We start from the raw sequence: 14,132 nt of genomic DNA, 5'->3' as shown, positions 1-14,132 counted from the left end.
TGGCAGAAGGCCCAGGGCCTGACCCAGAGGTCCTCCAGTGGGGACTGTGTCCCTCAGGGGACACTGGGCCATGTCCAGGGACATCTGTGGTTGTCACGAGGAAGTGGGGGACACCTGGCTGGCACCAAGGGGGTAGGGCCAGGGAGGCTGCTCCACACCCCATAGTGCCCAGGACGGCCCCCACAGAGGACAAGCACCCAGATGTCAGCAGTGCTGGAAGACCCAAGCTAAGTGGTGTCTGAGACGCCCCTCCCTCCCCCTCAACGTCACCCTCTTTAAAGTGGGCAGGTGTAGCCTTTAGTGCCTCGGTGCGGGTCTGATGCATGGTCCTTCTAGGGGTTTGGGGAGGACCCAGGTGTGGCAGGGCCAGGGTCCCCCAGCCTGTCCCCTGGTCCCCTAGTCTAGGCCTCCCATCCTCAGGGTTCTGATGCCAGGGTGGCTCCAGGGTTGTCTGACCAAGTCCTAGGGCATGTTGCCTGCCCCTGCCCCTCATTGCTGGCTTCATTTTGGTTCTTCAAGGAGGCCACCCCCGGGCCTGCCTCTTGGCCTTTACACATGCTCTGGGGAATCACACCCACGTCTCAGCCGCCGGTTAACGGATGCTGCGGGACACTGGCCTTCTTTGGGTGAACCCATAGAGCTCCTCCACGGCCACTGGGAGCAGCTCCTGCAGTCTGTGCCCCGATGGGGGTCTACCCTGTCCCCTGAACCTTCCCCCTGTGATTCAGTCCCATTTTCACACTTGACATGTGGCCCCAAAGAAACCAGAACAAGGGGCAGTTAGCGACCCCTGGGCTCAGCACACATGGAACGGAAACCCCATGCTCTCAGCCTCCAACAGCAGCACCAGCACCACAGGATTTCGACTGGAAAAGATTTCATGGGTTCCAATCCACATCCGTCCACCTCTTACCAACCCCCACCCCGCGGACGTGACGGGCTCAAGGTCAGCGTGGCCGATGGGACAGTGGGCAGGCCCAGCTTCCTGCCACCTAGCTCCCCTGCTACCTGCTCTGGCCACGGCTGGCCTGGGCCGGTCCCTCCTGCCTGGCTCGGTCCCCAGGTCTGCACTGAGAGAGGAGAAAAAAACTCACTCTCCTGGGGAACATGCCTCCCCGCGGCCCATCCACGTGGGCCCAGCCTCTGTGGGCCTGGGGGGCCGGGGAGGTCAGAGGACAGAAGTCAACCCACCTGCCTCTCAGCCCCCTGCCCCTCACCTCCAGGGAAGTAAAGTCATGTTTTTTTAATAAAAAGGTCTTTTGGCAAACTGGATTGGCCAGTCCAGCGTCTTCATTCCTCTGCTGAAGAGGCCCTCAGGTCACACAGCCTCTGGGAGGAGGAGGGAGGGCTCAGGCCCCACCTCCTCCCCAGCCTCCCAGAGCCCCGCAGAGTCTCCCACCGCCTGGGCCTCCTCCTCTGCTTGTTCGGAGGCCCGGGGAACATCCCAGGAGGTGGCATTCCAAACACGATCCACAGAGCTGCAGGAGCCAGGCAGAGCCGCAGGTCTGGATGAGAGGACCCCGGGAGAGAAGAGGGCTTTCACTGGAGTCACCTACTGACTCCCCAGCTTACCGGGGACCCCACGGAGGCTGAGGCTGCTGGGTTTGTTGGTGGGGCCCCTTGCGCACAGGGTGTGAGATGGGGCAGTGTGCACCCTGTGCCAGCAAACAGGAGGTGCTCAATAAATGTGGAAGGGATGAAGAAAGTGGGGCATGGACACAGAGGCGGTGGGGCCCTCTGTGCCTCGGTCTCCCCTTCTGCTCCTGCCGCCCTCCTGGCCTTGGATTTACTGGGTCTGGGACCAGGCAGGCGCCACACAGGCACCAAGGAGGTCTGGCAACTGGGTGGTCCGAGAGGCCCCCAAAGCGTGGCTTTCGCCCTGCCCTTCTGACACAACTGGTCTGTCCTCATTCCGGAACCAGGCTGGGGGTGGGGTGACCTCTGACCTCACACAGCAGCCTGGCTGAGCTGGGTCCCTGGGGAGGGGAGAAGGGGGAGGGGAGGAGAGGAGGGAGAAGCCCGGAGGAACCTAGGCTGCAGTCCAGCTGGCCTGCCCCCAGAGCCCAGCCTACCCCTGTCCCCGCCCGAGTGGCCACCAGCAGCACCCCGTTCCACTCTTGGGGCTGCACCTCCATTTGCACAACTGGTCCTCCTGTAACCCGCACCTGCTGGGCCCACCCCATGTCCTGGAACCTGGCTGTTTGGGAACTTCCAGCCAGACCTCCCCAGACAAGTACACAGACCCAGGGCTCGAATCCCAGTCAGTTTGCACATGGGGAAACTGAGGCACAGTGACTCTGCCCCAGTGCTCAGAAGTGCCAGGTTCGAGCCCTGAGTTGGTGGTTAGGAGAAGGCTGCCTCAGTCCACCCATAGGAGCCACAATGTGCCTGTTCTCAAATGGGGTTCCACAGAAGGCGGAGGATTCAGGATTCAAAGAAAGGTGTGGCTTGGGTGGGGGGGAAATGGTATCTGAAAAATGTAAATTATCATTCAAAGTGTTTCATTTTTCTTTTCACATTTAAAAAAACAACTGAGGAACTGGGGAGAGCGCATGAGCCAATTCTGGGGGTGGAAATCAGGAACAGTTGGTTCTAGCTCCAATCTGTTTTTGGACTCAATGGTCCCTGCCTCAGTTTCCACTTTTGGCAGCTGCTGGAGGCTTAGGCACCTAGCTCTCCCCAGTTTATAAACATTTTTCCGTGTCATGTGCCTCCCCCAACCCTGGGATAAAATAAAATCCAGGTCTCCTTGTCCAGCTCCCCGTCCATGATCTGCCTGCGCACGCACCTCTGCCCCTCTTCCTCTTCAAGGGTTAGTTCCCGCTGGAGCCACACCTGCTCTGGAAAGCCCCTCTTCCCGACGCCCAGGTCAGGCAGATCCCCCGTAGCCCCCCTCCCTCCCGGTAGCTGCTGCTTGCTGAGGCCCCAGAGCTGGGAGCAAACCGGCCTGGCCTCCAGGTCGGTGGCTCGAGCCTGCCACCTGGCGGCCGGGGCTGGAGCTGCGGACCCCCAGGCTCTGGGCGCCGTTCGCTGCTCATGCTGTTCCCTTCTCTCCACCATCCTCTCCTGGATCGCGCAGCGGGATTAGGGGACCCATCATCCCCGTCCCACTCTGGGAGGTTCTGAGCGCTCTCCGTATTCAGTGCCCCTAGAATTGCTTGTGGGGACGCCTCCTAGGACGGCTATGAGATCTGGACCTTTAAGCGAATTCTCCCTTTTCAAAGGTTGACAACTAATTCTACATTTTAAAATGCACTGTTTTTAGACGCGGCCTGCGGCCGGCAGCTGTAACACGAGGTTAGGAGCTCCTCAGACAGAGCTTGCGACTTGTTTGACCTGCACCAAGTTGCTGAAATAAAAATGTGGATTTGCGGCCCCCAGAAAAGAGGGGTCCAAGGGGAGGCCGACGGTGAACCCATGAGTAAGCATCTAATTGCACCTAATTACTGCTGAACGCCAGCTAGATGTGTTGTTAGGTGCGTGGTCGTGTTTAAAGTGCAGTGTCTCATTTGGGCCTGTAAGGTCGGTACTTAGTATCTGCACGTTAATAATGATGACGATGACTGATGATTGATAATGATGATGATGATGATAATTTGAGAGGTTAAGTACTTGGCCAAAAGCGCCCAACGGAAATGGCCAAGCCAGACCTCCAGGCTTTGAAGCTAACTGCTCTCAGGGGACCCTGGGCCTTGGTTTCTCCACCTTTTTTTGAAAGAGGTCTCCTCCCTAGGTCTCTAACCAGCCGCTGCGCTCTTCGAGTCTCCGCGGAGCAGGGGTGAAAGAAACCCAAAACCCAGCCTAATTTACAGGGAGGCCCCCTTCCCTGAGGCATGCGCGCACGCGCGGCTCGGCCGGCCGCCAAGAGCGATGTAACGTGGGCGCCGCTCTAGCCTGCAGAGCGGAGTCGCCCGCGTCTCGCTGGTGATGACGCACGTCCGGCGAGGTGGAGAAGGCAAGATGGCGGCGCCCATGGAGGTGGCCGTGTGTACGGACTCCACGGCCCAGCTGTGGAGCTGCGTCGTGTGGGAGCTGCACTCGGGCGCCAACCTGCTCACGTACCGCGGCGGCCAGGCCGGGCCTCGCGGCCTTGCGCTGCTCAATGGCGAGTACCTGCTGGCGGCGCAGCTGGGCAAGAACTACATTAGCGCCTGGGAGCTGCAGAGAAAGGTGCAGCGGCACTCAACCCGGCGCCGTTGGCTGCGTGTGCCGGGCGCCCGAGACTGGGGTCGGAGGAAGGGGCGGTGGGGGCTGCACGGGCCCTGAACTGGGGTGGGGATGGGGCATCTCAGGGTGCTCTGCGCACGCGCGGGTCTGGGGGCTTTTTTTTGCAGGAGGGAGGCGCACGCGCGCAGCTGAGGGTGGGCTGCGACTAGGGGGAGTGGGGGGTGGGCCTCTGGGCTGCCAGCCTTGCGCACGCGCACAATGAGGGCGGGAGGTGTGTCCTTTGGGGGCCTTGCACTGGAGCTGGTCCGTTGCGCGGGAAATTTAATTGGAAAGAGTTTACAGTTGGGATCCCGTGGGTATCGTGGGCTTAGACGGTGAAGGTCCAAGGCCTGGGGGAGCCCGTTCAATGGTAGCCCGGGAGACTTAATGCATTTATCCCCTCCAAAAAGACGCTACCTTTTGCCACCAGGGTGCATGGTTTCTCCTCTTACGGAAACGCAGAAGTGCAGCCCCTTTGGCTGCTCGCCACCTGTTTTTGGCAGCAGACATCTCTTGGGGCAGGCTCTGTGTTCTGGCTCTGGCTGGTGTGGTCCACACACAAACCTGAGTTGTTCCATGTTAGAGATTTGGAAACTGAGGCTCAAGGTCCAAGGCCAGACTTTGGAAGAGACAGGACTGGGGCAAAAGCCGAGGGGGCCAGTGGGCCCTACTGGGCCCTCAGTGCCTTGCCCACCCTCACACTCAGAGGGCTCCTCTGGCCCCCAGGCAGACAGGCACCGTCCTGCTTTTAATGAGACTCCGCAGGCCGCCTCCTCCACTTCCACCCTGCAGAGCCTGAGCTGGAGCAAATCCCTCCTTGCTGAACTGTGGATTTGCTCAAACCACTCCGCCCCCACTCCTCTTTCTAGTTGTCCTGGAGGTACAGCTGCCTGGGCACCCCTCCCGCTCTCCTCGCTGCCCTCTGGCTCCCTCGTTCAGCGTAAAACTCAGGCTTCTTATGCCTCTAGGACCAGCTTCAGCAAAAGATCATGTGCCCCGGACCTGTGACCTGTCTGACCACATCGCCCAGCGGCCTCTACGTCCTGGCAGGGATCTCAGAGAGTATATACCTGTGGGAGGTGAGCATAAGAGCACAGGGCTGGGGGTTGGGGGGTCCAGCCTGTGGGCAAGCCACTGGGTTAGACCACTAACCGGGTTGTCACTGATAGCCTGTTATGCCTGGTTGGAGCTCACATCTCCGCCTGCTGGGACAGTGCAGGATCTGAGGCCAGAGAATGAAGCCGTGACCACATTCTGCCTTTCCCAACCTCAGCCGTCCCTGCAAAATGGCCTTCTTGGCTCCCCTAGAGGTTGGCAAAGAGAACTAAGTGTTCTCTGTGGATTGTCAGAGGCCTGCAGACACGTGGGGAGCTTTGTGATCTCACTCCGGGTCTCTCAAACCTCAGTGTGTCATTCTCAAACTAGGGAGCTTTTGCCCCAGCGCAGGGAGAGAAAGTCTCAGGAGAGACTCTTCTCAGGTGCCCATCGTGGTAGAGATCCTCTCTTGCTTGCTGTCCGGCTGGTGCTGGGGGTGTGGGCAGAAATCAGTCTTCCACTGTCAGTAGACACCTTAGGGAGTTGCCCCTCCCTGGTGGAGGACAGTCTGTGTCTGTCTCCTCCCGTGGAGGCTGCGCCCCGCTGCCCTGGCTCTAGGAAAATTCCTGGCCAGCATGAGCTGTGACCACGAGGGGGCGCCCTACACGGCCGACCGGAGACAGTTGCTCAGGCAGAGGGCTTTCAGCCCAGCCCGCCTGGCTCCTGTATCTGCCTCTGTTGGCTTTCTGCCCTTCTCTCTGCCGAGTGAGCAAGTGTGAGTCTGTGTTCAGATTTCCTTCCTATAAAGACACTGCTCATTTCGTCTGAGTTGATTACATTTCCAAAGACTGTGTTCAAGTGAGGTCACAGGTCCTGGGGGTCGGGACGTGGACAGGGGTATCTAGGGGACACGATTCAACCCACAGCAGCATCGTGCCCCCATCACCACCACCACCACCACCACCACCACCACAGCCCTTCCCCAGTGTCCCTGCCGCAGGTGCCTTCTCTGCTGCAGACCCAGCTCCCAGGGTTTCGCAGCATGAGGCACCCCTCCCCCTCCCTCCTGCTAGCCCTGAAGATGGTTGTCACAAGGAGCTGCCTGCGGTCCCGGGCCAGCCCATCCTGAAGGGACCTGCTCCATCCCCTGCTGCCCCCTTGGCCTCGTCACCCTCGCCCACACCTTCCCTGGGGACTGCAGTTACACTACCACCAGCATCACCTCGCTGGGGGCAAGGTGGGAGCAGGTGCGGGCAGGACCGGAGGGGCTCAGCCCAGCCGGCCTCCCTGCCCATCTCAGGCGCCGTCGGCCACACACGCAGCGCCCTGGCCAGGTGGGGGTGGGGCGCTCTCCTTACAGGGCTCCCCGTGACCTGCAGCTGGGGGCCAGGGGCTGTACCCCTTTCCTGCTCTGACCCGGGCGCCCCTCCCCCAGGTCTCCACGGGGAACCTTCTGGTTATCCTGAGCCGCCACTACCAGGATGTCTCGTGCCTGCAGTTCACGGGGGACAGCAGCCACTTCCTCTCGGGGGGCAAGGACTGCCTGGTGCTGGTGTGGAGCCTCTGCAGGTAGAGTCCTGGCCGGCCGAGGCCTCCGACCAGGGGGCCAGGAGCCTGCTCCGCAGAAAGGCCGTGCCAGGGCCCGGGGGAAGGGGCTCCAGGTCAGGCTGGCTGTTTTAAGGAGGGCAGGGCCTGCTTGGAGCCGGGTGGAATGTAGAGATGTGGGCCGCCCTCCCTGCTGAGGTCCACCCCCCTGCCCCCGGAAGTGTGCTGCAGGCAGACCCCTCCAGGACCCCCGCCCCCCGGCACGTCTGGTCTCGCCATACCCTCCCCATCACAGACCTGCACTGCGGTTTTGGGGGACCCCTGGCCCGGGTGGCCACTGCATCGCTGGACCAGACAGTGAAGGTAGGACTCTGCCCCTGCCTCCAGTGGGCCTGTGAGCCAAGCCTGGCGGCTGGCGGGTTCCTGGCCTGCGGGAGCCAGAACATTGCCTCCTCCCCAAGGCTGGCTGCTCCAGACAGCTCTTAATCCCCCTGATGCTTCTGGCCTCAAGGACATCCAGAGGGTGGACAGTCCAGCCCTGTGTCAGCTTGGAAATTCCCACTTGGCTACTGTGCCCGACGGGCAGCTCCCAGCCAAACCTCAGGGGATTTGAGGGTGGCCGAGTCCTCAGGTCTTTGTCCATGGCTGGGGGTGGTCCAGGGCTGACCAGATGGTGGCCTAGGGGCTGACAGTGGCTAAAGCAGGAGGCCTTAAGGGGTCCCAGCCTGGGAACCGGCGCCCTTAGCCCCTGAGACTCCCTTGGTGACAGCTCCCAACTGAGGCCCTCACGGGGTCCAGAGCCCCCCAGCCAGGCTGCCCAGCTCTTAGACCAGCACTCCCGCCCCACCCACCCCCAGCTGTGGGAAGTCTCATCAGGTGAGCTGCTGCTGTCCGTGCTCTTCGACGTGGGCATCATGGCCGTGACCATGGACCTGGCCGAGCATCATATGTTCTGTGGTGGCAGCGATGGCTCCATCTTCCAGGTCGACCTCTGCACCTGGGTGAGTGTCCGAGGGCAGCTGGTTGGAGGGAGGCCCAGGCTTGGGCTGAGGAGCCGCCCTGCCTTTGGCTCACCGGCTCTCCTGGCCTCTGCAGCCCGGGCAGAGAGAGAAGAGCTTCCAGCCGGAGCAGGAGAGCGGGAAGGTGTTCAGAGGGCACAGGTGCGGGGACTGGGTCGACGGGAGGGATGGGGGCCCCATTCTCCCACTTCTGGGTTGGAGTCCCTGGGGCTGCCCTCCCAGGGCCTGTGTGTCCCCAGGAATCAGGTGACCTGCCTGTCGGTGTCCACGGATGGCAGCCTGCTGCTCTCAGGCTCCCACGATGAAACCGTGCGCCTCTGGGATGTGCAGAGCCAGCAGTGCCTCAGGACAGTGACCCTCAAAGGTGGGCGTGGGCAGCCCCTCCGGTACCCCCAGCTCCCCCAAGAGGTCCTGAGCCCATGAGGCTTTACCTGTCTGGGCCCTGGGGGCTGACGTGGGTGGGGAGTCAGGGCCCCAGGCCTGGTGGGCACTTGAGGAGTTGGGGGCTGGTGAGCCTGGGTACAGGTGGGGCTGAGGGTGGGTCCCAACCGACACCTGCCCGCCCCAGGCCCTGTGACCAACGCCTCCATCATGCTGGCGCCGGTCAGCATGCTCAGCACCGACTTCAGGCCCGGCCTGCCCCTGCCCCGCTTCAGCAAGCACCTGCTGGGCGCCGAGCATGGGGACGAGCTGCACCGCGGGGGCTTCGCGCTGCGCCTGGGCCTCCACCAGCAGGTATGGCCCCCTTATCCCCCAGCAGGTGGCCAACCCTCAGGGACTCAGGGCCCCACCCTGGCTGGGCCTCCACCGTGTTGCTGTGGTCCCTCGGGGTCGGGGTCCTGACTGGGACCTCCCATGAACACCCTCAGTGAGCAGGCTCCTCTGATCTTGTAGTTGAGGTCAACCTGGTGGCCAGCCCTGACCTCAGGAAACACCAGAACCTTACGGAGAGGGGGCGGGCCGCACCCAGGAGCTGTCACAGGAGCGCGCCAGGGCCTGGAGGTTGTACGTGTCCAGCTGGGCAGCAGGCTGCACGCGCAGCCCTCCTGCCCCTCCTGGTCTGGGTCCTCTCCCCAGCCTCTGCGGGGCTGGCCTTGCCCACTAAAGCCATGCTCTGTCCACTGTTCCTGAGCCATGGGGTTGTCTAGGCCCCTCCGTACGGCGTGAAATTTGGCTCTGCGCGCGCCAATCTGCTGGCCGAGGGCAGTGCCCAGCAGGAGGCCAACAGCCTCTCCGCTGCAGCCACCTCGCTGGGTGGGCAGGCCCTCCCTACAGGCTGGAGGCACGACCTGACCACCCGGTCATCTGTCCTTGAGGATGTTTCTGCACATCCCTTGAGGCGGCTTGTCTCCAAGCCCCTGCATATGGTCTTGAGCCTCCCCGGCCCGTGGGCCTTGGGCAGTATGCTGGAGAGGGAAGCAGGTTTGAGGAGACTGGGCACGTGGCTTCCGGCCAGGCGTGGTGATGAAGCCATGGGCCTGGATAGTGTCACACCAGCCAGGCACCTGGTGACCCGTCTCGGAGCCTCATCTCCCATCAGTCAGCGGGCGGCAGGACTACGGCCCGCACTAACTGGGAGGATGCGCGTGGCCGCTGATGCCGCCTCTTGTGTTTCAGGGGTCGGAGCCCAGCTACGTGGAGCGGGCGGAGCAGCTGCACGCTGTGATGTGCAGCACGATGGAGAAGGTGGGAGGGGCGAAGCGGGAGGGGAGGGGCCCCAAGGTGGAGGGGTGGGGCCGGCGCCGGCAGGGGCGGGGCTGTTCACTGAGAGAAGATGCCGGCGCCCCGCCCTCCGTCCTGGGCGGTGGGGACCGTGGCCCTGACGCAAGCCTCCGCTCTGAGCCCACGCCCCTCCCCTAGAGCGTGCTGGGCGGCCAAGACCAGCTGCGGGTTCGCGTCACCGAGCTGGAGGATGAGGTGCGCAACCTGCGCAAGATCAACCGCGACCTGTTCGACTTCTCCACGCGCATCATCACGCGTCCCGCCAAGTGAGCGCGCCGCACCCCGCCGCACCCCGCCGCACCGTAGGGGATTCCAGCTGGGCATCCCCGCGAGACCAGCAGAGCCCCAGGCCGGAGCCGTCTTCTGCCACGTTCCTGTCTTTGGGGATTTTCATCTCCCCCCCGGGGTCGTGGTTCTCGTTGACCTACTGCCCTGTCGTGACCTCTCCTGTCTGTCGCGCTGGTGCTGTTCTGTTTGTAACAAGAGACCTGAAATCCTCTCCTCGGCCCCTGTGTGCCCGGGACCCTCGTGGAGGGACCTGCCTCCACGAATTTTACCGGAGCCGTCACAGCCCGAGTTTTAAATCTGGTGTGAGAATCCTGCTTCTCACGTTTTCACTCACCTGCCGCCTGGGTGCCTTTGCACAACTGAGAGGCGGGGGCGGTCCTTGGGGCGGGCCAGGGGCAGCCCGCCAGCTGCAGGCCGAGGTCACCAGGCACAGGAGTGATACACAGAGAGCAGTGTAGTCATACTGGTTCCAGCCCTCTGGGGCCACCTTAGGGTCCCCCCCCAACGTGGGTCAGGGCAGCCATCTCTGGGGTGGCAGCTGGTTCTGGGCCGGGGTTCCCCCAGAGAAGCACGTGCCCCCTCAACTTGAACAGGACATTCTTGGTGTCAGGGGCCCAAGGGGGTCAGGTATTCTAACTGCCTAAGGGAGACAGGGACACCACGAGCTGCCAGCCAGCACCTGGAGCCCAGCCCAGACATGTGACTCCCAAGGCTGCCAGTGGAACCTTCCAGAAAGCTGCCCTCAAGTGACAGCCTGCTTAATGGCCCAGAAAAATCCGTGTGACTTAGCGGGTCCCATACTCAGCTGGGGGCCAGCACTGAGTTCGTGTTTTTAGGCTAGTGGGCGTCCCCTCCTGGGACTCTGCGCCCTCCCCAGTGGCCTGGCTGTGCTGCAGCAGGGTGGCTGGAGTGGCACCAGGTCCCAGGGGTGTCCCTCTGCACCCACCCCCAGCCCACTGTGCTCAGGAAGCTAGACGGGGGTTACCTATAGATGCCAGGTAATGGGTTCTGCTGGCTCATGGAGTCCCCGTTACAGGCACCCGCCAAACACAGAGTGAGGTGGCTGTAGGCCTGGGGCTCCTGGGGGCTCCTGGCAGCCAGTGGGGGATGGTCTTGTGGCAGCTCGTCACCACAGAGCTGGGTCTTGGAGCTACGTCCTCTTCCCCAGAGCACCGTCTGTGGTCTGGGCCGGCTCAGTCCAGAGCGTCCAGAAGGTGGGGAGGGCAGCTGGGTTAGCTGAGGCTCCCCAGGGACCAAGGGCCACCTCACCTACCCAGGCCCCTCGCCCCCAGGCCCTGACCCTGGTGAGGGTCCCTCCCTGCCCCTGGTGCTGTGCCTCTGGCTGGTGGCCCTCCACCTGGCCACACCACCCCGACCCCTGCGCCCTCAGCTGTCTGCTCTCATCCGTGGTTAAGTGACTTGGAAGGAGGTGCAGGTTCCAGAGGTCCTGGGATTGCTCTTGGCATCTGCTTCCACTCCCAGCCAGGAGCCTGCAGAGGAGGGGTGGGGGGTGAGCTGGGCTGTTGGCCTCCTCTGGGCCTGGATTCTTCCCTGGAGTGGGGACAGGGCTGCTGTTCCCACTGCCCCTGAACCCCCACCCCCACCCCTCAAGGAGTCCCAGTGTCAGACCCCCAGCGTGGCTCTGGGCCCTCAGCTGCCCACTCAGCTCCTGGGGGTGCTTCCTGGTGTGTCCACCCTGCCCTGTGGATGGGGCAGGGGGCCGGTGCTCATGGTTCCTGTGGGCCCGAGGCGCGGCCCTGCCCAGCAGGGAGAGCCTCCTACTGACATGCGTCTGGCCTCCACACCCCCTGCCCCTGCCGCCTGGCCATGTGGGCCTGGAAGGGTGCCCGTTTCCCGGCCACAGACACAGGCCTTGCAGCCTCAGCCACTTGCTGGTTGCAGAGGATGGGGGTGGGCGGTGAGGGGCAGAGCCTGCAGACTTTCCCATTTCTGAAACCCCAGGTGGCCGCAGACAAGCCCCACCTGCTCTGGACACCTGGTATCCTTACCTGTAATGGGGCACACACCTGGGCCTGCGAGGAGCCTTCAGGTACTGGCATGCAGCAGAGCGAGTGTGTGACAGGGCATGCCCCGCGGCACGTGGTGCCCTTACCGTCCCGTCTGCACAAGTCTCTGTGCATGTTCCCTGGAAGCACAGTCCGAGTCCCGAGGCATCAATGGCAGAGGGGCAGATGTGCCCACAGATGACACCCATGTGCTGCTTGAACGTGTAGACCATAGTGAGCCGCACCTCAAACCCACCAGGACAGCTGTTACCTCAAAAGACGGAACAAGTGTCGGGAGTAGGTAGAGAGAGGTGTTCAGCCCTCTCGCACGGCTGGCGGGAGCAGGAAAAGGCGCTGCTTCCGTGACAAGTAGTCTGCAGGGTCTTCAAGAAATTACAGGTGGAATCACTATGTGCTCCAGCAGTCCCGCCCCTCGGTGCACACCCCAAAGAAGGAAAAGCAAGAGATGTTTGTACGCCTGTTGCCTCAGCAACCGATTCACAACAGCCAAAAGGCAGAAGCAACCCAAGTATCCATCGACAGGTGATGGGTAAACACGACGTGGTCTGTCCTCAACAGCAGGTTTTATGCAGCCGCGAAAAAGAAAGGCGCTGACACTCGCTACCACGTGGACAGACTTCAAGAACACAGTGCTCGGTGAGAGAACCAGACACAGAGGATAAATACTGTCTGATTTTACAGGAGGACCATGGAGAAGTCAGTGTCATAGAGACAGGAAGGAGGCGGTGGGGCCAGTGCTGGGGGAGCGGGGGGGGGGGGAGGGGCGGAGTCGGTGTTTCGTGGAGACAGAGTTTCAGTTTGGGAAGATGAGAAAGTCCTGGAGATGATGGTGAGGAGGGTCACACAACAAGAAGAAAGTGCTTAATGCCATTGAGGTGCACTTACAAATGGTTAAACTGGTGAATCTTACGTTATGTGTATTTTACCATAATTAAGAAAAAAGCCTTTCCTGTGACTCCTTGTTTAATCTGCATGGTAGCTGGGAGGTTAAAAGCTACTACCCTTGCCCTTGTAAAGATGGAGAACCAAGGAGCAGTGGCCAGGAATCCACCCCAATCACGCAAGTGCAGCCAGTTCTAGATTCCAGCCGGGGCCTTCATCACTGGTCCTGATAGGGAAATACTGGTTAAGGGGGGGTACCAGCAGGGCCGGAGGGCTGGCAGGTTCAGGGGGGCTCCGTGTGAGTCCTGGGAGGGGCGAAGCCCTGTCTGCTTCTCAGCTGCCTCCCAGAACCAGTGCATGACAGTGTTGACCGTCTGCTGAGGGCCATATTAGGGTGAGGAAGTGTCCCCACCCCAGGATGGGTCCCTATTTCTGAGGACTCATGCTGGCATGGGGACCTTACCCCAGGGTGAGATGAGGCCCTGGGGCCCCCGAGAACACTTTGTAACCTGCTGCCTCACCCAGGACAGTGGGGGCGGGGAGGGAAGGAGGCATGTCCCTGGTATAACACTGGCTTCAGGCAGGGCGGGGACTGGAATCCAGTTCCTTCCTGCTCCCTGTCTTGGGATGCCTGGCCAGATGGCTGGATGAGGTGGCCTTGTCACCTGGAACCCAGCCACTTGGCCCTCGTTAGTCATCTCGAAATTCAGTCTATACTGCTGGCTGCCTCTTGGCATTTTTATCCATGTAATGGGTTTTTTTTTTCCCAGCCTCTCTCAACACTGGCTCCAAAAGGAGACGGGTTTGTGTGTGAAAAAAATCACCCGAGTATAGACTCATTGATTCGAGCTGGAATGCTCCCCGTGGAGCTGTGGCCCCGCACCCTGAGGGGTCGTGAGGGAAGCCTGGTCCTCCACCCCTGCTCCAGGGAGGAGAGCTCCCTGCAGGACACCGCAGGCCCCTTACCTGGCCAGTGTTCAGTGAGCGCCTGCGGCAGGCCAGGGCACGAGAAGAACCCCAGTTCATTTGACGTGGAGAAGCCCAGAGAACAAGGGGAGGCTGGGAGGTTGGCAGGTAGTGGGGAGTCGCAGAAGATTCAGAAGCAGTGGAAGGTGATGTAGCTAAGTGTCCTTGTCTGAGCCATTATAGAGTGCCTGCCATGTGCAAGAGACGGTGGTGAATAAGCCAGACCCACCCCTGCTTCCCAGAGATGGGGGGTGGGGGGTGGGCAGGGGAGAGCCACCAAATACTAAAGCAAATAAAGGAGCAAAAGGATGATAGCATGCGATGGAGTTAATGTAGGCAGGGGAACTTAAATGGAGTAGGGGGACGTTCTGCCTCCTGGGTGACAAGCCAGGAATATTTTTCAAGCAGGGGCATTTGGAACTGGGTCTTGTAGGGTAAAGAG

At 61.6% G+C, this 14,132-nt stretch overlaps 1 protein-coding gene across 1 annotated transcript; it reads left to right on the top strand.

The window, feature by feature from the left end:
- The first annotated feature begins 3,918 nt into the window (after window positions 1–3,918).
- On the top strand, window positions 3,919–10,124 carry WDR18 (WD repeat domain 18). The gene is made up of 10 exons (XM_010966624.3): window positions 3,919–4,170; window positions 5,175–5,285; window positions 6,677–6,810; window positions 7,008–7,149; window positions 7,644–7,787; window positions 7,882–7,946; window positions 8,045–8,169; window positions 8,374–8,540; window positions 9,423–9,491; window positions 9,666–10,124. The coding sequence occupies exons 1-10, from the start codon at window positions 3,928–3,930 to the stop codon at window positions 9,795–9,797; spliced, it is 1,332 nt and encodes a 443-aa protein (XP_010964926.2). The 5' UTR covers window positions 3,919–3,927; the 3' UTR covers window positions 9,798–10,124.
- The last annotated feature ends 4,008 nt before the right edge of the window (window positions 10,125–14,132 follow it).

The sequence above is a fragment of the Camelus bactrianus genome, chromosome 22 (assembly GCF_048773025.1).
Source record: "Camelus bactrianus isolate YW-2024 breed Bactrian camel chromosome 22, ASM4877302v1, whole genome shotgun sequence".
NCBI lineage: Eukaryota > Metazoa > Chordata > Mammalia > Artiodactyla > Camelidae > Camelus > Camelus bactrianus.
This window is presented reverse-complemented; position numbering and strand designations above follow the sequence as displayed.